The sequence below is a fragment of the Rhinatrema bivittatum genome, chromosome 1 (genome assembly GCF_901001135.1).
Source record: "Rhinatrema bivittatum chromosome 1, aRhiBiv1.1, whole genome shotgun sequence".
In the NCBI taxonomy this organism is placed as follows: Eukaryota; Metazoa; Chordata; class Amphibia; order Gymnophiona; family Rhinatrematidae; genus Rhinatrema; species Rhinatrema bivittatum.
Window position 1 is genome coordinate 650,111,593 of NC_042615.1, and position 26,943 is coordinate 650,138,535.

General features: G+C 42.2%; 1 protein-coding gene across 1 annotated transcript in view; it reads right to left on the minus strand.

Annotated features, from left to right (window-relative positions):
• The window catches only part of ELL2 (elongation factor for RNA polymerase II 2), a 227,552-nt gene that overhangs the window by 64,019 nt on the left and 136,590 nt on the right, over positions 1-26,943 (minus strand). Inside the window, exon 5 of the mRNA XM_029572992.1 lies at positions 18,784-19,040. Coding sequence (XP_029428852.1) covers positions 18,784-19,040 — 257 coding nt within the window. The remainder of the gene's footprint in view (positions 1-18,783; positions 19,041-26,943) is intronic.

Genomic DNA, 26,943 nt, shown 5'->3' on the forward strand with positions numbered 1-26,943 from the left:
ATCCAAAATGGCAGAACATGGCACCAGTGATCTTGCGTTTCCTATTAGTTATTTGTAGAGCACTGTACAAAGAAACAAAATTGTCCCTAGTCCATAAAGTTTACAATCTAGTCAATGGAGACAGAAAACAAATAATAAGCTTTGAGTTCAAAACAAGGTCATGATTTGAAAGAATTAGAGCAACCAGTGAAAAACCCTTCAATTGACACACAATTTTAATCAAGATGGGGATCAGTCCTCTATAGTAGTATTATTGGAAATCCCCGCCACTCTAATTACCATTGGCGACACACACCTTACATGACCTTCATAATAGGCATCATTGTGCGGCAACACGTACCATTTATCACTCTGCCTTATTTTTAATCATTGGTCAGTCCTTATTTTTTCATATATTTTTTTGTGCTTGCAAAATAAAGTGTTCCGTGCGTTTAAAACCGTTTCAACAAACGTATATCTTTTTCCACATTTTCTAAATAAATATTATATTGTTAGAATCACAGAATCACTGAAATATTGCCCTTGAGGAAGGACGACCACGTCCGAAACATTGTACAGTGTCGGGCACGGACACAGTATGGCAATGTGAAGATGGGTCACATTGCTATAGACCATCGGATGTGAAGAACTTTGGGCTACAACATTTACAAAAAACAGGATTTATAAGCTAAGTGATTCTAACAATATAATATTTATTTAGAAAATGTGGAAAAAGATATACGTTTGTTGAAACGGTTTTAAACGCACGGAACACTTTATTTTGCAAGCACAAAAAAATATATGAAAAAATAAGGACTGACCAATGATTAAAAATAAGGCAGAGTGATAAATGGTACGTGTTGCCGCACAATGATGCCCATTATGAAGGTCATGTAAGGTGTGTGTCGCCAATGGTAATTAGAGTGGCGGGGATTTCCAATAATACTACATTGAAATAATTAGAACCAGGCATGTTGCAGGTGGAATTGATGCAAGGGACAACTAATTGAGTAAAGCTACAAGAAATGAGGTCTCTGGTTTCCTGTCACTCCTTTGGAAGCACAGTTCTACTAGATGAAAATGGTAAACAGAATAGTAGATCTGTTTGTATAAATTTTTTTTTAGTCAATAAGAAGGAAACTGCAGAAAGGTATTTAGCATGTTTGCTTACCATAAACAGTGTTTTCCATACATAGCAGGAAGAATTAGCCATTACATGTATGTGATATCATCCAGCATCACCAGTCTCATTGCTTCAAGCTACTACAGCTTTTAGCTCCGAGCATGTGCAGGAGTTCCCACAAGGACATTGCCTAATGAGCCTCCTTCATTCTGTATCTGAGCTAAAATCTAGCAATGTAGTTGACTCTCCAGGGATGTGGGTGTGTATTCCATCCTATCTATGGAACATACCAATTTACGGTAAGTCTGCTTGCCTTATCCACAATGATCATGCATGAGAGATTTGCATACAATGGAGGCAGTGCATGCAAATCTCTCAAGTATATTTGTTTTGGCTATCCTGAAAACCAGGCCTGTTTGTGGCTCTCGAGGACCAAAGGTGGCCATCCCTAGAATAATTCCTTTCAGTTGAAGGCTTTCTGCAGGAGAAAATGTCTCTTTGTGGTTACGACGAGATCTGCAATTGAACACTCAACATCCAAGCTGTTAGATTGAGGGCTAGAAGCTCCGAATCATAAAAAAGAACACAAAAACCAAAAAAAAAACCCAAAAAAAACCCCAAACTGTTCCTTTGTCTTGATTAGTGCCCATTTCCAAATATATGTGAGCAATGCTGGAGAGCTGACCTAGATATGCAAAACATATCTGTCTGGGCCATACTGGCGCTAAGAGGATCAGATAAGCATGATCTTTGAGACATTTCGGCACCATTCTGGTGCTCAAAGATATCTGTGGAAAAGTGTACGAGACATGTTCTCCAGTCAAATAAGAAAGTGTCCTGAGCCAGCTATATATAATTCTTTAGCACCGAGCAAAATTGACTGGTTTCCCGTTTTTCTGCAATGTGAACAGATGGCAGATCCCATAAATCGAATAATCTGTCTACCACTGATTGCTGTAGTGACCACTTGTGTACACAACACTCTGCTGAGGCAGTGTACCAATGTGTTTGAGATTTCAGGTAGATAGGTGACTTGTAAGAATTTGATGCTTGACTGCCCAATCCCAAATTTTTTAGTGCTTCCTGACAGAGGCCAGGACGCTGTACCTCCCTGTTTGTTAACATTAAGCATGGCAACCTTAAAGAAGGTGTGTGAATGCTACAGCACATACCTTATTACTCTGAACTCCAAGCAGCTGATCTGAAACTGTCTGAGAGACCAAGCCCCTTAGGGTTTTAAGGATCCAGTGAGAGTCCTCAAATCTTTTATGGCAGCATCAGTTGCTAGCATTATTTAAGGGTACACTCAGAAGGGCTCCTCCTGTGAGTAGTGGGGGTACAAACACCATTGAAACTCATGTTTCATGTCCTCTGTGACCCTGTACCACTGCTGACAGTGACCAGGTCAGCTGATTCCATTAAGAACAGAGGCCCCCAACTGAAAATCCTGGCTGCAGTGGGGCCCTCCTGCCTGAGCCCTAGGAAGGTCACCGTCTGAGCTATACTGGGTTATGCACTGAAGACTCATGTCTCAGCACGGCTACTCATTCCAAAGTCTGATCCACCCATAATTCTCTGCCTCACCTTACGACTTAGTTTCTCCTAGCTGATCCTGGTGGTGTTTCACTGCTCCTGACCCCATTTGTGAACTTAGGCCTCACTATAATGGCCTTTCTAGTTTATGCTCTGTCTTGGTTGGTCTGTATGCTTGCCTGTGTGTCTGTCCTTGTTCTGTTGCTGCACTCCTCTGTGTTTGTACTGGGCACTTTTCTGTCCCTTACTCTGTTGCAGCTTTGCTACCTTAGTGGGTGCCTTCCTGTACCCCTATCATTGTGTACCACAATTTAAAGTCTTGCCAGCCACCAGACTAGGAAGCTCAACTGGAAGGGGAGATTGCTGATCAGGCAGAAGAACTCTACTTCTAGCCACCTACTGGGGGAGGGTGGGGAGGGGGGGGTCCAGCCTTCTCCTTCCTTGGGGATTATTCATTGGTGCCGGGCCACAACTGGACAACTGTGCTTGAAGGCAGCAGATGTGGAGATGGGTCAGATCTATATCTGATCACTGCCATGTGTCTAAGCAGGGTTTTGGCTGTTGAGTATGGAGAGGAGAATGGCTTGAGGATGACTAATCTTATGATATTCATGCTCTCTGAAGGGAGTCTTTCCACACCCCAATGTACTGGAATCTGAGTGGGGGACTAGATTTGATTTCTCAAAGTTTACTAGAAAGCCCAACTATTGCAAGAAATGGTCTTGCGTGAGGAACAAAGTACTTCCTCCCAAGATGCCATTACTAGCCAGTCATCCAGGTATGGGAAGATGAATTCCACGGCAATGTAGGTGTCACTACTACTGTGAGGCATTTCATTTAAAAAAAAACAAAACACACAAAACTCCGTGCTGCTCTTAGGCCAAATGGGGAGTACCCTGAACTGATAGCGAGAAGAATCTAGCTGAAAGCTAAGGTAATACCAATGAGAAGGGTGGATGGATTGATGTGTGAGCATATGCATCCTTCAGGTCCATCTATCTATTTGTTCTTCTGTATATAAGGGAGAACTGTGCTGAGGGAATGCATTTTGAATATTTGGTGCAGATGTTTGTTCAAGTGTCAAGCCCAGAATGGGCTGTAATCCTCCCGACTTCTTGGGGATGAGGAAATAACGTGAGTAGGCAGCCTGCCCATGTTGGGATGAAGCAACTTGCTCTATCGCTTGTTGAAGAAAAAAAACAGAAAGACAACACTACATGAGACTTAAGAGGGCTGGAGTTGGGCTCCAGCCTTAAACAATTCCAGAAGAAAGGACTACCCAAAGCTGCTGCCATGTCAGGAGTCCATGGCTTACAAACAGAATATGAATGGGTGTTCTGAACTCAGTCAGCTTTATAAATATTTCTACAGAGCTTTACCTTAGATGGACCACTGATGCAGCCAAGCCCCTGATACTACAGGCCTCAACATGTGCCAAAATCAAGCCTGCTTGAATATCCTTCACTTACACTCAATTAGATAATATTTTTTTGCTTTGTCCCAAGCTTGTTGGGACAAAGCAAACAAAAAACCACACACACACTTAGCATTTGGCCTTGAGAAAAAGGTTGAAAGGATGAAGATGAAAATTGGTCAACCTTAGGCAGAAACTTTGGATGTGTATAGTACTACCCTCAACCTGATTGGGTGAAACCTAGTATTGGGTAAATAAGTTATTGAGGCCTGAAGCTCTCTAACCCAAACCCCCACCCAAGAAAATGAAACAAAAAAAAACACAAACCACAAGGCCTTCTATGTCAGGTACTTAAATCCACAAGAATTCAAAGGCTCAAATAGCTTTCATCAGCTGTGTTAAAATCACCAAGGTCTCATACTGTAGACGACCTGATGAAAGGCTTCAGATGAAGCATCATCTACACAAAGATTTTATATAAATATCCTCATTTTGCATCTAACTAAAAGTGTTCAGTGCGAATTACAATCTTAATACATTAAAATAAAATTACATTAAGCACATCTACACTATTTTACAAGTAAGATTAAAAAATACAGACAGGTTAGTGCAATCATCTAAATGCCTTTCTATATAAAATCACCTTGACCTGCTTTCTGAACACCTCAATCTCCACCTCTTCTTGAAACTAAGAAAGCAGTGCATTCCACAATGCACGTGATACATGAGAAAAAGCTGTTGCCCTTGTTCACCAAATCTGATAATCCTGGTTGCAGGTACACAGAGCAACTGTTTACCCTCAGAATGCAATGTTCGTGTAGGGCAATTCCACTAGATCTTTTCTCTTGCCACACATGGGTGGCTTGCATGCAATTTGTGTCGTAACTAATATCTTAAGTTGGTCCTAAAATAATGGGTAGCCAGTGCAACTGCTCTGTTCCTTCTGCATGAAGGTAAACACCAATGGCATGGAGGCATACCTTAATTGACCTAGTTTTGAACCCAAATTGAGGTAAAACAGTTTTTGGGTGGGGCAGGGGAAAGGGCTATAGACCAACTCCTCCCCCACAAATTCCAGCCTTCAAGAACCAAACAGTCCTGATTTTCAGAAAATCCACTATAAATATGCATGAGCTGTTTACATATAGCAGGGGTCATGCATGTAAGTCATAAGCATATTCATGGTGGATATCCTAAAAGCAGTCCTGTTTGTGGCACCCACACCTGATCTATAGTCTTTGTTCCACCCTACTAGATTGCAAACAGGAGGTTTGCAATCATATGAGCTTATATTACATTTCTGTATATGGACTTTCTAAAAAAAAAAAAAAAAAAAGACCCACGTGGCTCACAGGCTTTATAAAATTAGAACTGCAATCAGTATCAATAGAATAAAAATCTGATTCGTTCCTCGAAATCAGAGCATGACACCAGAACTGAGAAATTATAAGGGCAAAGACTAAAAATTGGGATGAAGGTAGAAAAATGTCAAAATTTGGGATTTCCTGATGAATTAACCATGAAGGATTGGAAACCAAATCTGCTTCAGCTAAAAGGGCACTATGAGAATCCTAATTCTTTGGTTCTTTTGAGTTTTACTAGAGCTTTTGCCATCAGAGGATATACACATAGAAGTTCCATTCCCCAATGAGTGGAGAAAGGGGCTGATAACTGTGATACGACCAGCTTCTGGAGCAGAAAGCTGGTTCCTTCTTACTCTCAACCCTTGCGATTAGATCTAAGGAGCTCTGAGAGAAAATGTTTGCTACACACACTACTCTTGAAGATCTAACTGATGCCCCAGCTTATCTGCCAGATAAAATGGCTATTAGGGTTGCACTGTTTGTAATAGCCCAGTTCCACATTCTCACAGCTTCCCATCACAGGAAGAATGACCCTGTTCCTCCCTGCTTGTTCAAATATAGAACAAGCTATCTGGGTTAGAACAATTTGGCTAGCTACCAGATTTCTGAAAATGTTTACAGCATAACAAATTACTCTCATCTCGAGAAGATGGATGTGTAGTCTTTCTTCCCAGAGATATCAAACTGAGTGCTAAGAGCATTTAGATGAGCACCAATACAGATTGGATGCATCTAAAAATAAGACAATTGGGTAGTTTGATCTGGAAGACCGTGCCATCCTAGGTCAAAAATAGAATGGCCAAGCCATCAAAACAACTTCTCCAATACACTGATACATTCTTGAAAACCCACCAAATGGCTTGACTGAGGCTTTAATGTTCATTGTGAATGTCTCACATGTAAATATGCTATGGGAATTACATGTGCTTTTTCCTTCAGGTGGTATGTTCCTGAAATCCTGTTGCTGGGGTCAAGCCAAACCCTAGAAGCACTTTGTGCTGGAAAAAAAGTATTTCTTGGATTCCTGACTCCAGCACGTCCTGAAAGTGGTGGTTGGCAGTATCATATGATGGTTCTTCACAGCATCCATAGCCTCCTTGACTCTCTCTCTAAAGTCATTCTCCCATCTACAAGGTAAGCTGTTGAGCCTTTCCTGCACATTCTTGAAGGCCAGATGCATACAGCCATGAGGGTCTACATTCATCTTGAACCATTTATGAACAAATTCATCTTGATCCTTTTATGGAAAATGATCAGTGAACTCCTGTGCTCTTTCCAAAATGGAGTGCAAGTACTAGACCATGTGAATGTGATAGAATGCTTCAGTCTCATTGTATCCTGAGTGTCTTCTTATAAAACTATTTAATATCTGTCATTCATATTCTGGGCTCCAAGGCATATGTTTAAAAACTTTAGTGTGTTTTAATGCAAATTCAACCACTACAGACTAGAGTCGAGGCTAGTAAAATTCCTTAGCTACTAGGACAATACTTGGGTGTGTGGGAGAGGAGTCTGGGAGGAGAGCTGGTGGCCCTCCACCAACTCTGAGGTGGCATCTAGGTATGGAGGCCAGAGGTACCCTGGGCTCTTTCAATTGGAATAGCCTTGGCTATTACCTGAACAAAAATAAAGAGGGGGGGGGGGGGGAAAGAGGACTCCCATAACTTCTCAGTCACTCAAAGTGGAAGAGATAGAGTCTGCACAGATTGTAGACTCTTGGGGCCTCAGAGCTGCTTGGCAAAGATCTAGAGAAGCTTCATTGAGCTCTGTGACAACATTGAGTCTTGACAATTGAAGCTCAATATCTGTGTTAAGATGCTTGGTGTCATGGAAAGGCAGTAGTATACAGATCACTATGCTCCAAGTGGTATTGAGCCAATCAACGTGGTCTGCTTGGCACTTCATGTGCTAAGCAACTGCCACTATTTGCCTTTGAGGAACCTCCTTAAAAAAAATAAATAAAAAAGGTGATGGGGCTCAACACCTTCAGTGTCTAGAGGGTTATCCAACTCAAAGCATGACCTCTGCAAGGTAATACTTTCCTCCTGGCCCAGCAGCTTAAGTCAGAGCAGACTTCATTATCCCCTTCCTCTTGGAGAGAGACCATCATTGCCTATTGATGGACCCTAAGCACAGATTCTCCTCCACTTATACCTCAGCACTCAGAACACAGTGCTTGGCAGAAGCTGGGGGATTGAGCTATATCTTGATCTCTGGATCATTTTTTAGGCTTTTATGCCAAAGGAGTCTCTGCTTTTCAGGCAGTCCGTGCATCTCCATAGTCCTTATTCACTGATGGATCTATGGTATTAGTTCAGTGGAACCAGGCTATTCATTTTTCCAAGATGGCCCTTGGTAACATCCCGGAACAGATGTTGCATTGGAACACATGATCCTTGCTCACACTCTTGTAACAGATTTTGAGATGGCCAGTTATGCACATTTTCTGCCTGGACATTGGAGGGCCTTGTCACTGTCCAAAAACTAAGAAATTACATAAAACAAAAAAAACCATACTTAAGTAAAGATGACTAAGAGAAAAAAAAAAAAAAAAAAAAGGGTATTGCAATTGGAGAGCCTGTCACAAACCATGAAAAAAGCAAGCCTAATGGTGATGACAAAACCAAAGCACAAAACTATTGCTGAAAATTCTTCACTAGTATAATTGAGATGAGAGAATTAAGATACAAACCTAAAAAAAATTTTGAATAAAAAATCCCTCTGGAGAGCAAACTGCAACAAAAAAATACAAAAAACAGCAGCTGAAGTGAAACATATCCAACGCTCACTGTGAAAAATGATATGCTGCATAGAACTATATTGGTTTCCCCAGAGTTTAGCAGGAATATAAGTACCATTAGCAAAGATGTCACTCACCGTAGTTACACATGCAAATTGTTTGCTTTCAGAGAATTAGAAAAACCATTTAATAAATCTGGCCTTAAATGTTAAATTCATTTATTTATTTATTTAATTTTTATATACCGAAGTTCTTGTAGGGACTACAAATCACTCCGGTTTACATAAAATGAAGAACTGCTCAACAGAGAGCGGAGCTTTACATGGAACCGTATAACATATGGAACAGTATAACTGGTTGACAATTTAACAGTGCTAAATAAAGTAATAATATTTTAACTGGTAATAAAGAAATATAATATTTTATATAAGTAGTATAACTATTTAACATAGCAATAAATATAAATATAAGCAATGCCTAATATATATATGAAATAAAGTGAATTTTTGAGCTCAAAGATAATTGTCCAGTTGCAGATTCTTAAAAGTAGTACTTGAAACAGTGTCCATAGTTAAGGGATTCATGGGATTTTTGGGTTGACATCTCAATTCTTTCAAATATTCAGATATCAGGTTTATGCTGATAAATTCTATGTGAAACACAGGTTTTATATACAGTTTATATTCTGCACAGAAGGAACTTGACATAACCAGGTAGTAAAAAAAAAAAAGCCTGGTAGTAGCCCAGCCCTAGGATTAGTTCCAAATATATTGCAACTTGTATCAGTTAATGCTGTCTCATGCTTGTAGACCAGTGGTTCTCAACCTTTTTTCTATCAGGACACACCTGAGGGGTGATGCTTACATGCATGACACTGAACACATGACCATCATGAGACTTAATATAAGCAAATGCTCTGCATCCACAGGAGTCCCCCGCTTCCTAACAATGGGTGCAGAGCAGAACCAAGACATTTTCCCTGTACAACTCACCATACAAAAGATAATAAGATGACCCCAGAATCTAAATAACAGCCATCACAAACTCCCTCTACTACCAGGTGCATTGTAAAATACAAACAAACCTGCCATGCCTCAGCAGCAGTAACTCCAAGAAATGAAACAGCAATAATCCTACCCATGAAAAAGGTAGCAGTTCACCACCAGTGCAATATAGTACTGAGAAAATACAACAATTAAGGCGGATTATAAACCTCTAGTAAAAGTACCTCATCTCAGTCACATACACAGGACAGGCCTGCCTTCACCAAATAAGAATAAAAGACCACAAATTACAAATGTGGAAACAAAACCTGGAATGGAAACCCAAGACCATGCAGTGCAAAACTGGAAACTAGAAACAAAAATATATTTCCTCCTTCACTAAGCAAAGTTCAAGAGGAGAAGAAATGCATATTCTCAAAACTGATATAGTATGGCCCTTGTACCCAGCCACTCCCCTCCATGCCTTCACTCCTCACTTCTCCCAACAATTCTACTCAATCATCCCTTCACATGTGCGTATCCCTGTCCAACATTCCAACACCCTGCACGCCACATCCTCTTCCCCGTGCTCCCTCTCCCCTTCCCAGAATACCCCTTCCTGCTCAGCATCCCCCACTCCCTGCTACCCTCTACCCTAACCCAGCTCCATCTCATCTCTTCCCTGCCCAGCAGCCCCCAAACCCTTTCCTCCACCTCTCCCTACCCAGCAACCCCAATCTCCTTTCCCTCACCCCTGACTCCCTATCTCCCCATTCCTTCCTGTCCAACAGACTTAAACTCCAATCTTCCCTTCCTGCCCAGCACATTTCCCCCTCTTCCTGGCTCCCAGCCAGCAGAAAAGACTTGTCCAATCCAGAACCTACCACCCTCTTTATCAGAGGCAGATGAGGGCAAGAAGCATTGAGGAGAGGAAGATGAGAAAGCAGCAGCAGTGGATCTACAGCAAATGCATCTTTCTTCCTAATGCTCCTGCTTTCACATCCAGGCCCCATTGGGTGAAGAGAGCATCAGCAGCCTCAGTGTCCTGCTGGGCCTATATGAACAGGAATTGGTGATAGTGTGCTCTGATCTGGGCGAAGGAGGAGGGAGCAACTTCTCTGGCCAGGAAGAAGAGAAGGAAGCAAGAGCAGCTTCCTATCATACTCAATAAAAAAGAGGTTAGACAACTTCCACCCGGACCAATGAGGAAAGATAAGCCTACAGCTGGCTCTGCAACACACTAGTGTGCCCCCGACACACCTGTTGAGAATCACTGTTGTAGGCCATTCAAGGCTGAACACTGCTAAATAAGGGAGTACATTATTTTTGTTGAAGAAACTATCAGCTTGCTGCAGGAGCTAAAAATAAGACTCACTGGATGCCTTGTAAGAGTATGTTGAGTTTGCATTATACTAAAGCAGTAACCCTTCCTATTGCTGTCAAGAGACTGAAAAGTGCTGGAAGTATCTTTCATGTCTGTAGTTATATCAGAAACGTACAGGGAGCTGAAAAATAGATCTGGCTGAATTACAGAATTAAAAGCAAAAAGTTTAAAAACTCCAACAAAAATAATGTTGTGAAATTCACACTGTTTTCCATTTCTGGATTTGCTAGTCACTCATTTGGACTGGTTTGAAACAGTAAATAGAAGAGATGTGATCTCAGGAAGCTGAGTTTTACAGAAGTTGCAAGTATATTTTGCTCAGTAGATCACAGGCGAATGGGAAAAGGGGAGCTTACAGCAGTTTTGAAGAAATTAGCACAACCAAACTTTACTTGGTTACTGCTTTCCCTTTTAAGAGGTACAGTTCTAAAAACCATTTAGAACATAATGGACAGGAACCTGATTTTATCCAATGGCTACTCCACATCTCCAAGTTGATGTCCTGGCCTCCGCCCACCTAGCTTCAATATGTGGTTTAAATCATGGTGCCAGCAGGTCTCGTGAGCCCCACCATGATTCAAAGTGCCACACTTAAGCTGGCTAGTGGAAGCAGACGCTTGTAAATGCTCTCTCCTCCTGCCAGCTTGTGGAGCAGAGAGGAAGTAGTGTGGGCCCTTTCAAGACCATGATAAAAACTGGGTCCTTAATGCAATTTGACAAATCAAGTTTAGTACAACCACCATTTGATGAAAATGGATTGCCAATTCAGTTTTTAGGATAATTCATGGCCTCTGGATTTCTATTAGACTGGCAAGGACTCTTTCCTGTGGGCTGTTAATCCAGCTCCATTACTAAAACAGCAGACAAATAACATGCCTCAGGATTATCCAGCTGAATAGTAACCCTCCCATCATGGAAAGTAGACTACTGGGATAACAGGTGCAAAATTGATTGTCCAAAGTTACTGTCAGAGATTATCCAGATTGTAATGGGATGGGAAGGTGTGTGTGTGTGTATATAGACTATCAAACTGCAGTTTTATATATGTCTCTTCAATAGAAACTGCTCTTAGATGAGCAACTGAAGTAGTCCATGGCTGATTTGATAAGCCTTGACAGAGTCTGTAAGCTGAGGCCAATTAGTGCATAACAGTGCACAACAGTCCACTAGCCAGTCAGAGATAGTAAGAGTGTATTTAGTTCATTTGGCAACCATCATCACAGGAGACAATTAGGATGCCTGTCGACATGGCTGCATTCTTTTCAAGTTCTAAGCTATGGCCCTCTTACAATTCCATGAATGAAGGGAGGGTCTTCTCACCATTGTGTGCATATGCATTTGAAAAAAAAAAATAAAAAAATGTAGTCAGGCGTTAGCAACATTACCCTGTTGGGGGGAAACTGTAGCTAGGGCAAATAAACACTTCTCACTGAAGTGACTGTCACTAAATACCACTTTCCAGGTGAAGAAATTCAGTGGAATAGAGTCCAACTGATCGAACAGAGGTTTGATTAACTCTACAAGGAGAATGTTGAGATCCCAGGGCACAGCAGAATTCAAAACTGGGGGGTTTGATTGCCTTATTCCTTTCAAGACTTTGGAAACCAGAGGATGAATGGAGATGTTTTCCCTTCACCTGTAGGTGGTACATCCCTATGGCACTTAATGTACCTTCACAAGAGAAATGCAAAGACCTAATGAAGATAGGGAAAACAGGTATCCGAGAAAATTCTTAGCATAGCAAATCAGATGGATCAAGAGATACCTTTCCTTACTTAAAAGTGTATGACTTCCTAGTGGATGGTTTGATGCTGAAATCTCTCTCTTCCTTAGATAGACCCCAAGAAGGTATTAACATGAGCTCAACCTCCATAAAGTCAGGAGGAGATGAGGTAGACTGGGAAAGCATAGCCGCCCCCCTCCTCCTGGGTGAGGAGTGATGGTGAGGTTTCCAGTTGAACTGGAGGATACAATGAGTTGGACAAGATTGGAATAGCACTCATCTGGCCCATGCTGGAGTAATAAGGATCACTTCAGTTTAGTCCTGTGTCTTTTGAATTGTCCTAATAATGATAGCAGAAAAGCATCTGGAGCTAATCTGAAAGTCATTTGGAAGAATGGAACATAATGCCACGATCTTCCAATTACAAACAGGCCTATAGATGATTGACGCCACACCCCCAGAAAGAACAGGCTATTCATGACTGACCCCCTCATGTGGCTGGAAGAGCAGACTGAGGCAATCTGTCATATACAGTAGAGGCCCTCCATTAGGAATTTATGCTCCAGCAGATCTGGTAATGATTCTATAGAACTCGCCTCCCAATTTTCCAGTGGAGGAATGTTTACCCATGACCTCCAATGAAGGGCATTATGAGTAAACATTTATGGTGAAGACCCAACATCCAGCAGATCCTCTGATGGCTGAGAGGATGAATAAAGCAAAATTGCTTACCTTGTAATAGGTGTTATCCCAGGACAGCAGGATGTAGTCCTCACATATGGGCAATGTCACTGATGGAGCCCTATCGTGGGAAAAACTTCTATCAAGGTTTCTAGAAACTTTTGACTGGCAGTCTGAGGCTACTGAGCATGCCATGATATTCTCTGCCACAGGGGTCTCACTCCAGTCTCATATGTAGCAATAAGCTTGAGCAAAAATAAAATAATAGGTATGAGACCCAACTCCGCAGGGTGGCGGGAGGGTTTCGTGAGGACTACATCCTGCTGTCCTGGGATAACACCTATTACAAGGTAAGCAATTTTGCTTTATCCCATGACAAGCAGGATGCTAGTCCTCACATATGGGTGATTAGCAAGCTAGAGGCTGAGTCATTTTGTATTGAGGCAACAGTGAAGTATTGTTGAAATGAGTCAGCTGAAGATCACAGCAGGTTGGTTGCAGAAAGAGTTGGGTTTAGACTGGGAACAAGTTCTTTAAGACAGATTATCCATAGGCTGAATCTTGTCGTCCTTCTTTGTCCAAACAGTAATGAGCTGCAAAGGTGTGAAGAGAACTCCATGTTGCTGCTTTACATATGTCAATGATTGGCACAGAACGATAGTGTGCTACTGAAGTTGACACTGCTCTTACTGAGTGTGCCTCTACTCGCCCTTGTAGAGGAAGGCCTTCTTTTTCATAGCAAAACTGTATGCAATCTGCTAGCCAACTGGATAGAGTATGTTTACCCACTGCTTTCCCTGGTTTGTTTGGATCATAAGAAACAAAAAGTTGATTGGATTTCTTGTGGACTGCACTGCGGTTTAAATAAAAAGATAGAGCACGTTTATAGTCCAAGGTATGTAAAGCCTGTTCTCCTCTGTGAGAATGGGGCCTTGGGAAGAATGTGGGTAAGACTATGGATTGGTTCAAGTGGAATTCCGTAACTATCTTGGGAAGGAATTTTGGATGTGTGCGGAGAACCACCCTATCATGTAGGAATTGTGTAGGGTGCGTATGTTACAAGTGCTTGTAACTCACTAACCCTTCTAGCTGATGTAATGGCTATGAGGAAGATAGTCTTCCATGTAAGAAAGTTAAGATCACAGGAATCTATGGGTTCGAAAGGAGAACTCATGAGTTGTTAATACCAAATTCAGGTCCCATTCTGTGACTGGTGGCCGAATTGGTGGTTTGAGTTCAACCTCTCATAAACCTACTGATAAGAGGTTGTGTGGAGACTGGTGCATCTCTTATTTTGTTATGGTAAGCTGAGATTGCACTTAAATGTACTCTTACAGATGAAGTCTGGAGACCAGAATCTGAAAGATGGTATAAATAGTCCAGGAGAGAAGTAATGGGGCAAGAAAAAGGATCAATATTCTTTTGCCTGCACCAGAAAGTGAACCTTCTCCATTTTGAAGAATAGTTATTTCGTGTGGAAGGTTAACGTGAAGCTATAAGCACTTGAGATACATTGGTTGAAAGATTGAGTGGTTGTAAGATTAAGCTTTCAACATCCATGCTATCAGGGATAGGGATTGAAGGTTGGGATGGCGCAACCGACCCTGATCCTGAGTTATGAGAGTGGGAGCTACTCCCAGGTGAATGGGATCCCTGACTGAAAGGTCTAGAAGTGTGGGAAACCATACTTGTCGAGGCCAATACGGGGCTATGAGTATCATGGACCCCTTGTCCTGTTGTAGCTTCAGAGTTTTGGTTATGAGCGGTATTGGAGGATACGTGTATAGTAGGCCTGAGTTCCAAGGACGAGCAAAGGCATCCTTGGCTGGCTGGTTCTTCTGTTTGTGTAGAGAACAAAATTTGTCCACTTTGTGATTCAGATGTGACAAAGAGGTCTATTGTCGGTTGTCCCCAACGTTGAAATATCCTGGCCGCTACTGAGGGATTCAGGGACCACTCGTGTGGTTGGAACTGACAACTGAGTCGGTCTGCCACTACATTGTGAATACCTGCCAGATAAGTGGCCCGGAGAAACATTGAATGGTTCAGGGCCCAACCCCAAATCTGAGCGGCTTCTTGACGAAGGAGATACGAGCCCGTACCTCCATGTTTGTTGATGTACCACATGGCTACTGTGTTGTCCGTTTGGATGAGAACAGTTTTGTGTGAAAGGCAGTCCTTGAACGCATGCAGTGCATAACGTATAGCTTGAAGCTCCAGGAAATTGATTTGAAATGTTGCTTCGAGTTTTGTCCAAGTTCCTTGAGTTTGGAGATTGGCTATGTGAGCTTCCCAACCCAAGGTGGATGCATCTGTAGTTAATGTTATCTGTGGGACTGGTTGTTGGAAGGGCGGGCCCTTGCGCAGATTGTCCCTTCAACTGCACTGTGCTTTTGCCTTGCTAAATAGACAAACTATCTCCAGCCAGTGCACTGGGGTCCTGCACCTGAGGCACAGAGGAAGCTTGTGCCCATTTACTAACCAAAGCCCCTAAACTGTCTGACGTTTGAATGTTAGACTTGCTCCATCATTAGGCTGCAGATAGCCCTAGGACAGTAGCCCTTATTCAACTCACCAATGAGGAGCTCTGTTGGCTCTAGAGCTCTGCCATCTTGTATGCCTGTATTTCTGGAGGACATACAGCCTCAAATCATAACAGTTGTTAAAGTTCTCATATGAGCTCAGACACTTGTAACAAGTTGGTGACAGATATAGTCCTTGGAGCCATTTATGACCAGCTTTTTGGGCCCAGGCAATTTTTTGTAGCACTAAAAAAATGCTGTCGAGGGGCTTCTCAGGTAAGCGAGGCAGAGAAATCACTGAAAAAAAGAATGCCTGAAAAGCCTAGAAGAAAGTTGAGAAGTACACATCTGGGCTGCAGTCCAGATAAATGATAGCGAAGCCCAGGAAACACGTGTTTCCACAGGAACTCCTGCACATACTCAGTGGGGCAAAAGCTCTGCTGAGCTCAGAGTGGTCTGTTCCGTGCCGGATGCCATAATGTATTATGGCAATTCAGCCTTGCTAGTCAACTGAGAATAGCTTTAATTGTACAAAACTGACTGTTGAGTGCCATCAGGAAACATTAAACATTGCTGGTATTCTATAAAATCCGCAGATTAATCCAAGTTTCATACCTTAGAGATAGGAAATATTTCCATTGTGTTAGATATCCCAATTTCTTCCTAGGGGTAGTCTGACTACCTAACCTTTATATGCAGCTTTTTAGAAAATTACTAATACCTGAACAGATGTTTAAAAAAAAAATGCATTACAATAAAAATTGGTACAGGAGGAATCTTCTTCCCACCTTTAAAAATCTTTACATTAAGTTTGGTAAATATTTTCCTATCTTATTGTAAAACAATACAATCATATGAAAGCTTATGAGGTAGATTTTCAAACACACACGCTTGTGTCAACATACCGATTTTATAACATGCGCTCGCATGTTATAAAATCAGGGGGCTGCGGTCAACTTTTGCAATTTCCGTGCAGCAATGCAATCTGACCTTCCTCAGTTCCCTCCCAGTCTGCTCCTTAGAGCGGACTAGGAGGGAACTTCCCTACCCCACTACTTAAACTCCCTCCTCCTTCCCCTCTCCTCCCTACCCTCTAAACCCTACCTATTTTTTTTTTTTTTTACAACTTACTTCAAGGCCAGAGTTGAAGTAAGGTGTACGCACTGACCAGCTGCCAGTGTGCACGTCATCGGGACAGCATACAATGGTGCTGTCCCGGCCCGCCCTCTGCCCTTTTGAAGACGCCTGGCACTTGTGTGCATACCTGGGCCTCTGAAAATTTGCGCTGCGCGCACAAGGCCCAACCACACACATAAACCCCAGGTTTTACGCGTGCAGGCCTTTGAAAATCCGGCCCTAAGGTTGTTAACACACACCAGACACCTGCTTGAGAGATGTTTCCTAGGCAACAAAGCCCCTGAATCCTCTGCTTGTTTCACTACTCTCATGCCACCTTCCTTTTGTGCTTCTCCAAAAGTTTAAGAGGAATGCAGAGGGGCTGCATAGCAGCCTGTGGGCTTTTGCAAACATGCACTCAGCTCATGAATGCTGATATGGAAAGAGACAGCAGTAGTTACTCTAATTTCATTACAATTTCTTTCAAATGAGCTGCCACATTTCAGGCAAAGGGGAAAAAACAACCCCCCCCCCCCCCCCCCCCCCCCCAAAAAAAAAAAACCAAGACAACTTCTGCACACTGGCTTTCAATGTACTGCTGCTTGGAAAGGGATGGGAGAGCAACCACTATCAAATTAAGCAATGAATAGCGAGGGATTTTAACTCAGTCAGCAGCAAGATTTTGTTTGAATCAAATATTAGGAATTATGATATACTAAAGGAAGCTATTAAAGATGCTGACTGTTTTCCATTAGCCTTAAAATGAAGCCTTTTCTTTTTTTTAAAGCAAGAAGCAGGAATATCAGCTTCAAAACAGCAAACAGCTTAGGTTAAAGCCTTCATCTGTTGCAGCTACTAGGCCTTGTGCTAAGATGCCATTTTTGGACTATACTAATCTGTACAAGTAAACATTTCTGGGAAGTAAAAGATTTGCTAATCACATGTGCATCTCAAATAGAAAGAATTTCCAAACTCATTTTCTATTAAAAAAAAAACAAAAAAAACACACAACCCATGAACTAGTATACAAGTTAGAAAATGGAACAAACTAATTAAATAAGCATTACAATGCAATAAAAATTACTGGCACAAGGCAGTATTAAACTAATTCATACAAAAATCAGGGAGTTGTATGTAGGAAACTGGTAAATGTAAAAGCATAACTGCAAATTCTGATACAACATAGAAGGCACTTGGAGACTACTATTTCAAAAATCATACACATTTATGATAGGTTATGTGGTTAAAGTTAGGGGGATTAGTATCAGGGATACTTAGTGGGATAAGCATCCAGCTGAATATCCCCAAAAAAGTTATCTGGATAAATGTATCTGGATAATGTTGAAACCAAACCTGCTGGTTTGAATATCATCTGGTAGGTTCCAGAGTTAACTTGAGATATTTAAAGAAGCTTTCCAATTAAGCAATAAGGAAGGGAAAAAAAAAGCACTCTTAAGCAGGCCTCCCAGCCTGATCTCCCAGAGCAAATACTGGGTGCAAGTTCAGAGCTTCTGGGGCTTAGAGGAGATTGTCTGGCATGACCAGCATGGTTTACACTGGGGGATGAGGATAATCAGGCCTGAAACCTGGCTCAGGACCTTCCCTCCCCACCCTCATTGCTGCTTAAATCTGCAATATTCGTTGAACATTGCCAATTAAGTTAGTTATCTAGAAGAAACGTTCCCGTGTAACTTTTAACCTCCTCGGGCCCATGTGTGGACACAGCCAAATAGCTAGATAAGTTATTAGCTGTTATCTGGAGTTAACTTATTAGGCTCTCTCAGCTCTGCCTTGAAGTGCCCCTATTTATCCTGCTACATTCTGGCCCAATAAGTGCCAGGGATATTATTAAAAAAAAAAACATGACTTGTACAGCCAAGTGCTGATTTATCTGGCTAAATGCCATTGAATATTGACCTCTTGATGTTTAATCATTTGACACTCATTTATAAATAAAGTCTTCAAATTTACAACAAAGTTGGGATATAATGGAATGTTTTAGTTTATTAACAAAATATGCAAACTAAGCACCACACATTTAATGTCATGTTATATACTGCCAAATGACCATTGTATCTAAGCTGTTTACAATAAAATGTGATATTTGGGGCTCAGTATCAAAATGATTTTCAAAACAGCAATAAATGAGACCCAAAACTTTAAAAAGAAATAGGAGAAGGGGCAAAGAGCAGGAAAAGACATCCGATCTGACAGTTCTTACCTGCTGCAAGATAGCTCCAAGGGAGTTCTTGTCTTTTTGATTAACACCATCCTTCTGAAGACGAGCAAGCAGCTCTGGTTTCTTATAGGACTTCAGTGCCAGTAAATGAATCACTCTGTCCCTGTACGGTCGCTGAGCAATACTATTTAAGTGAGCCTTTCGTAGTGTATTTGCTGGGTTAATGGGAGTTGACCTTTTCCTCTCGGGCACTGCGTCTGGAATACTGTGTGCTGGTTTCCGAATTGCCACCCTCTTACCTACATTAAGCAAAAAAAAATAATTAGTGGAACAGCATTTGCCCTCCATGAGCATATTGGTGCATTTATTTATTTATTTATTTTAATATTAACTACTATCAGGACAGTTTTCAAAAATGAGATTTACCCAAGTAAAAGCTGTCCGAAAACAGTCCGCCCTTATTCCTGCTAAAAAGTTATCAGCTGAGTTTTACAATGAGCATACTTCCCGCTGGGTTACGGGGAAGCATTCCTTTGGGGTGGGTGGCAGTGATTGGTCAGGAATGGGAAACTGCAAGGCTACATTGCCTTTTCAAGGGTACATGGGCTGCTCTGTCTCTTTTGCCCATGCAAGAACAGCAGCAGTGCAAAATCCACAGCCCACATGTATCTCTAACAAGTTTGGGGGGGGGGGGGGGGTCCCCCTATACGTTCCACTTTGCAAACGTGTACAGAGTCCATGGATGCAAAGTATCTTCAACACTGCAGAAAATTGTGGGGTTTTAAGACTTCCCTATTCAACCAGTAACTAAAACTTATTCAATGGGATGCATTAAAGTGCATTTTATTAATATGAAATAGGAATGTGAGCAGTGCTAGTTTTCTTTAGCGGTATATCTTGAAAGGATGCAGTTACTGTTTAACTATTGCAAGCTTAGCCTAGTTTCATCATAATGCAGTTTCAGTGTTCAATTTTTAAAGTTCTAACAGACAAGAAAATGCTAAGAAGAGATCTAAGAGCCTTAAATAAAAGCTCTCCATGTACTCCTATGGAACCCAAAACCCCCTGCGGATCAGACGTGTGCTGCTGAATACAGAAACCCCTGCGTGGCTGGCAAAGCTGCTCAGTTACTGCAGGAACACAACACACTAGGATATTGCATTTACCACCCTGTAATCCAGGCAAATTTTACTGAATTAGAAAAACATCTTAAAATACTGTAGGGGTGGCTTGCAACTTCTCCCATTCTGAGCACCTCTATGAAATAAATCTTCCCAAAAGCACATGTACACAATTAGAGCATTTAAAACAAATTTTCCATTTACTCACAGAGATACTCCCAACTGCTTTAAACCTTTGCAAGTTTTTAATCTTAGAAGTACAGTGAAAGAACTAGGCAGCAGGAGAAACGTGCTTAGCTAACGCCTTCTATATTTAGTTTCCTCCAGTGGGCATTCTACTGCAGTTTCAGGCTAATTGTGCATAATACACAAAATGTCTGTCGGCAGAGCTGCCGTTAACTATTACAGAGCACGTTAGTATATAGTCATATCCCCTGACCTACAATGGTTTTGCAGCAGCTGCCACAAATCTGGTCCTTTCTGCAGAATCTGCTGTTCCCTCTGGAATTTCAGAAGCCAGCAAACCTTGCATGAGCCAGGTGTACCTTTTGTGGCCCTCCACAGGATGACTCCAGACATCCCCTCCCCCCCAACTGGTTAGCCAGCCAGGCTCCTCTGCCTGCTGGAGCCAGACTGGTGGTTTGAACTGCATGGAACAATGGGTGGCTTGAACTGCATGGGATGGAAGATTCTCCAATCTAAAAGTCGTTTCATAAAATTTGTTAGCAACAATGAATGGATGCCAATGCAAGATTAGGCAAGCTTGGCTCTTTGAAGCTTTGAATTTGTTTCAGTACAACATTTAAACATATAGGGGGTAAATTTATCAATAGCCCTAATTTTCAAAGTAGACTTGAGTCCATGCAAACATTTAGAGACACTTTCAAAAATCAGAAGCACGTCCCTAAATGATTTACTTGCCCCAACTCCACCTGCAGGAACACCCCTGCAGTACACACACATTGCTTCTGCACAGCCCCCAGGCAGGGACATTAGGTAACTAGGGCTAGGGGCGTACCAAAAAAATGTGCTGCAGCTATACAACTCGAGAACAAATTATTTGAGATTTTTCTATACCGGCATTCGCGATGGGAATCGCATCATGCCGGTTTACAATTAACAAGGTGTGACAAAAGGAAAATTAATAAGAACATTAACAGGTGCTAAAAGAAAAAATAGCAGTTACATTAAAACAGGGACATAATACAACTTGGAACGGTGAAATAGGCAATAGTAATTTAAATGCATCCTAATACCAATTTATGTTCCATTTTCAATGTGCTCAACACAGATTACACATAGTACATGCATAAAAGTAGGACATTCATATATAACAAACATTCCATAAAATATCTAAAACATTCAGAAAAAATACAAAATAAAAACAAAGCCTGAATAATTTCAACATATCTGTAAAGTTCAGCACCAGGTCTTATTGTCTTTGGCCTTGACAAAGGATACATTAAAAATGCACTTTCAGCTCTTTATTTACAACCGAGCTTCAACCAACTAGACCTGAAATGCCTGAGCAAACAGAACTTTCCTGTAAAGCTTCAGATTAAATCGCATTCTCTTCCAATATCAGGTTGCAAAGAATTCCATAACATGGGGCAGCTATAGAAAGACACCCTTAGCCTAGTTGCCCGTAATCAAAATTCAAAAATAGATGGAACAGCAAACAATCCCGGATAAGACGAATTAAACTCACATAATGGAACATAACAGGCCAACCGGTCTGAAAGACTAAGATTCTAAGTGCATTGCTTTATGTACCAAGGTCAGCACTTTAAACCGAATTCTCTTTGCCACAGGCAATCAATGCAGTTCATTTGGGCCACAAGCCAGCCCAAATTAGGGATGTGCATCAGGTGCCTGATCGTTTGCGCTTTCGGGTTCTTGTGGCCTGGAGGAATCTCATTTTCCCGTGGCTTCAGCATATTTTTTTTTTTTTTTTTAAGTAAAAAATCGTTTTTCGGCTTAGTGCGAGCTAAAAAACCCCCCCAAAAACTAACAAAACACAAAAATAAACCATTTTTCTTTTAGTGCATGCACTAAGCCGAAAAACAATTTTTCAAGAAAAGTTTGGGGAAAAAGTTAGTTTCACGATTTAACCGATTTATAACAAATTTAAGAAATATCGTACGATATTTCAACTTGTTATAAAAACGATTCACATCCCTAGCTCAAATACAACTCAAACAGCTGCATTATGAACTAAATCCAGGACACGCACAAGATTTTTTTGGCAAGCCAAAGTAAAGCTAATTGCAATAATCTGGATTACTCGGCACAATGGCTCTCATTTCCACCCTAAGATCATGTGGAGGCTAAATTCAACATAAAGGTCACTTGCAGTTTAAAAAAAATGTTTTAGCAACCTTAATTTGAGACTTCAATGAAAGATTAGAATCAAATACCACACCTAAATTACAGGCTTCCTCACTCAGTGTCACTAGAAAGTTGTTAACCTTAAAATTAGGTGGTAATACTGGTGGCCCAAACTTACCCAGCCACAAAACAGTATTATTGTAGTTTAAAAAAATAACCCATGAGCAGACATCTAATCTTTAGATAAGTTCATACTATGAAAAAAAAATATGGAAATTCTCTGGCCAATGAACCACGAATATTAAACTCTAAATCATCTGCATACATTTTATAGGAGAAATCCAGTGTCTCCAAAATTCTTCACACCCCCTAATTCTTTTGGGAAAAACAAGGCACCAAACCCCCATCTCCCATCCTCTGTAACACCTTCACAGGAGTGACCAGAAAGATAATTTAAAGCAAAGTTACATCAGCACCAAAAATGCCATGATTTAGTGATGAAAGCAAGTAGATATCTAATCCTACCAGTTCAGGAATTAAAAAAAAAAAAAACACCCCAAAAAAGCACCCCACATAATGAAAAATGTTTACTTCCCAGAATATGTATTAATATGTTAGCTGTAAAGAATGAGAAATGGTTGCATTAGAAAAGCACGAGACACTCTGTGACCATGTACAATGATGGGAAGCACTCGTCCCTGACCAGTTATCACTGGAATCGATGCACCACAAACACCAGCCATAATCTATGTAAAAAAATATTGCATCTCAATGAAGACCCATTTATCAGGCAAAAAAACAAACAAACTAAAAACAAAAGTCATGGGCTCACATCTTTGTCCTATGAAGTGGCTTTCAAAGGAGCAGGCCCCGCCAGAAAGGGTGTACCTACAGGCCTCACCTTTAATGGGGAGAAACCACGATGTTGACTGATGTCACCTTGTGAGAGCAGGACTCACTCGGCAGCCAGCACTCTTGAAATCGGAAGGCAGGCATCAAATCAGATCTTCTTAGCATAGGTAACTGACGGCATTAGAGTAGGGATAACAAGCTTCTACGCTCACACACTTTTCCACCAATGTGCATTAACCTTCACAAAGCCGTATAGCTGTGAGAATTTAACACTTATGGGACAGTGGTGGGGAAAAGCCTAGTGTGCCAGCACAACAATCCGGGGGCACAGTTAACCTCTACACGTGGCTGTGACTCTTGCTTCCTCACATATACTTGTCTAGTAGGCCCCAGGAAGGAACCTGGGAACTTTTAATTGTCCCTACCCTTAAATTTGGGGTGGAGGCCCACAATCTCAGTTTATCTTTCCCCTCTCCATCCAGGAATGTTACCCCCAGCACTCTCCCACTTGCTAGGTATCTCACTCAGCAGAGAGCCCTCTGCTTCCTGCTCCAGCCCCAGGCAGGTAAGAGACTAGAGCAGACACATTTAGATAGCTTTATTAGCATGACTATTTTTACGTGTGTTTGCAAAATGAGTGTTGCAGAGTGATATATGAAGTAGTTAAAGTGAAAAATGAAAATGAAAAAAAGAATCCAACTATACAATAGTGCTAACAGTAAGAAAACTGAAAAAAAAAAAAAAAAGGGAGGACAAGGACAATTCCCCCAAGCTTTGGTGCTGGGCCATACTGTCCCTGTTCAGATCACATTTCTGGCCTGGTGGCAGGATATAACCTGTTTTTCTGCTATGGTTACTGGTTCTAGTCATCCCCAGAACAGAGCAAAGTGGTTCTGTTCCCTAACCCTGCCCTACCCGTTTCTCTCCCCCACCCAGGAGGAATCTGCAGAGAACAAAGGTGGGGGGGGGGGGGGGCTGGCACCCTGAGATTTCCGCTTTCCCTGCTGATCTGTGACCATAGTTCCTGTATGGGGTAGGAAAGAGGCAAGAGAAACGGAAACCGAAGCTATAGCAGCAAAAACGTGGTATCCTCCCCCACCAAGCCAGAAATGAAACCTAACCAGCACCCAAACCTAAGGCATTTATAAATCATCTTTTTCCAGAAGACAAGGTGATTTACAGCACAATGGAGTACAACGTAAACAAAGTAGACATATCATACACCCCAAAAACAAACTCAAAGTAAATGCTTTTTGAAAGCGTGTTTTACATTACTTGACTTTCCAAAAGCTATTTTTTCTGTCTGATGCAGTATTTTCCAAAACCTGTACCTTCAACAGGACTTGGATTTTCCCCTCTTTTCTTACCCTAATTTTAATCATTCTGTACATTATACTTTGGCAACACATACAAAGCTGTCCTGCCAATAAGAGTTATCCAAAGCTGAACTTGGCGCTTTCAGCCTCTGCTGCAGTGGCTGTGGGAATACCGCACCAGCAGAGACCAATTCTTTCCTCCCATGCTGCGCAAAATACAAAAAGATGCACATTTCCCCCAACACAGACACACAAAATTAAATGAATGAGCAGGAAAAAATTAATTCTGGGGGAAAAAGAGGTGCTATTGCTGCTGTAGCAGACCTTTTGTGTGGTATCCAGACACCAGGCGAGAAATGAAATCTAACCAGGGACAATACAGACCAGCACCAAACCCGAGACACGTCTCCAGTATTACACTAGGCCCAATAATCTGTGCTCAGTAGTTACTGCAAACAGTTTTGCGCGTTAAAAAAAATCCATGCGCAGAACTGTATGCACTGCTTTGTGCCTTTGTATGCAAATGAATGAAGGCATTAACTATGAACCCTGCCCCCTCCTAAGGTGGAGAGATATGCTGGCAAATTCATTTTCTTAGTGCTAGAAATGTTACGCCTGGTCTGAGGTGAAGTAAAGTTTCCAGTGCTTGTGTTAAGTGCACAGGCAGAAGCAGGAGTTCTGGGGTTGGGACCTGTAGGCAGTATTTTATGCACAAAATGTTTTCTGCATATGAAATATGATTTATGCACACATAAAAACACTCTGTGCTCTAAGCCTTTTCTTAGGCAGCCATGTATTAACTCCCAATGCACATTAGCACACCATTAGCTTACTGCACTAGCAGTTAAATTGTGTGCATTAAACTGGGCATTGAATTAGTATGTTGGAACCCTTATATTTCCTGTAATCTTACTTGACTATTTTGTAATTTTGTTTTTCTCTCCTTCTCATTTTTATCATTATGCCATTTACTTTAGTTACAAAACTGACTTGCCAATGAAGTTATCTGAATCAGAGAACAAGGAGTTTGCAAGCACCCCCTTTGCCTTCTTTTCCCCTTGCTCCAGCTCAGCTGTAGTTCAAAAAAGCCTCCCTAAACTGCAGGGTCTTGGGTGGTACATTGCACACACTAAGGCCAATGTAATAAAATCTGTGCTAAAAGAAAATTACTTCTTACCTGCTAATTTTCGTTCCTGTAGTACTAGGATCAGTCCAGACGGTGGGTTATGTCCCCCGTCCAGCAGATGGAGTCAGAGTAAAACTTCGAGGGTGCTGGTATATAAACTGGTGCACCCTCCTAGATCCTCAGTATCGAGAATATCAAAGCCAAGCCAGAAAACTGGACAGACCAAGGATGATGGATCAAGCATAAACTCAACCAAGAGATTGAAACTGTGAACAAATTTATGCAACATGCAATGAGAACTGTCAAACATAACACACAAAAGACCACCACCCCCGAGAGGGAAGGAACAGCGAACAGAAGGACAGTAGAGAATAGTCGAGCAGGTTCATACCGGGTGGGCGTCTGGACTGATCCTAGTACTACAGGAACGAAAATTAGCAGGTAAGAAGTAATTTTCTTTTCCCTGTACGTACAGGATCAGTCCAGACGGTGGGATGTACCAAAGCTTCCCTACACTGGGTGGGTCCCTGAGAACCCTGCTCGAAGTACCCTGTCCCCAAATGAACCAGACTCCGTCACCGGTACGTGGAGTCGGTAGTGTCTGGCAAAAGTGTGGAGAGACTTCCAAGTTGCCGCCCGGCAGATTTCTTGTATGGAGACGAGCTGAGACTCTGCATGGGAAGTGGCCTGGGCTCGCAACGAATGCGCCTTGATACCCACCGGAGGATCCTTCCCGGAACCAATGTAAGCAGCAGCCACCGCCTCCTTGAGCCAGCGCGCGATGGTAGTCTTGGATGCCTGCCGGCCTTTCTAGCACCAGACCAGAGGACAAAGAGATGGTCGGAGAGTCGAAAGTCATTCGTCACCTCCAAATAGCGAAGAAGCGCTCGTTTGACGTCCAGGCACCGAAGCGCCGCAGGGGCGTCCCCTGGGAAGGCTGGAAGTTCCACCACCTGGTTCATGTGAAACGAGGAGACCACCTTAGGCAAGAACGAAGGAACCGTCCGCAGGGAAACCCCGGAGTCCGTGAACCGCAGGAAGGGCTCCCTGCACGACAGCGCCTGTAGTTCCGAGATACGCCTTGCCGAGGCTATTGCAACCAAGAAAATAGTCTTTAAGGTGACGTCCTTGATGGAAGCGTGATGCAAAGGCTCGAAGGGGAGCCCCCCCAGGGCTCTCAGCACCAAGTTGAGATTCCAGGAGGAACAGAGAGGACGCACCGGCGGCCGCAAGTGCTTAACTCCCCTGAGAAACCGGGATATATCCGGATGAGATGACGGATCCGGCCTGCCGGAGGCGTGAGCCAAGGACGCGAGGGCCGACATCTGCACTCGGAGCGAATTGTAGGAAAGACCCTTTTCCAGCCCGTCCTGCAAAAACGCCAAGATGTGATGGCGGGAAGCTGCGGTCGCGAGGGCCCCCCGCGCCGAGCACCAAACTTCAAAGACCTTCCAGACCC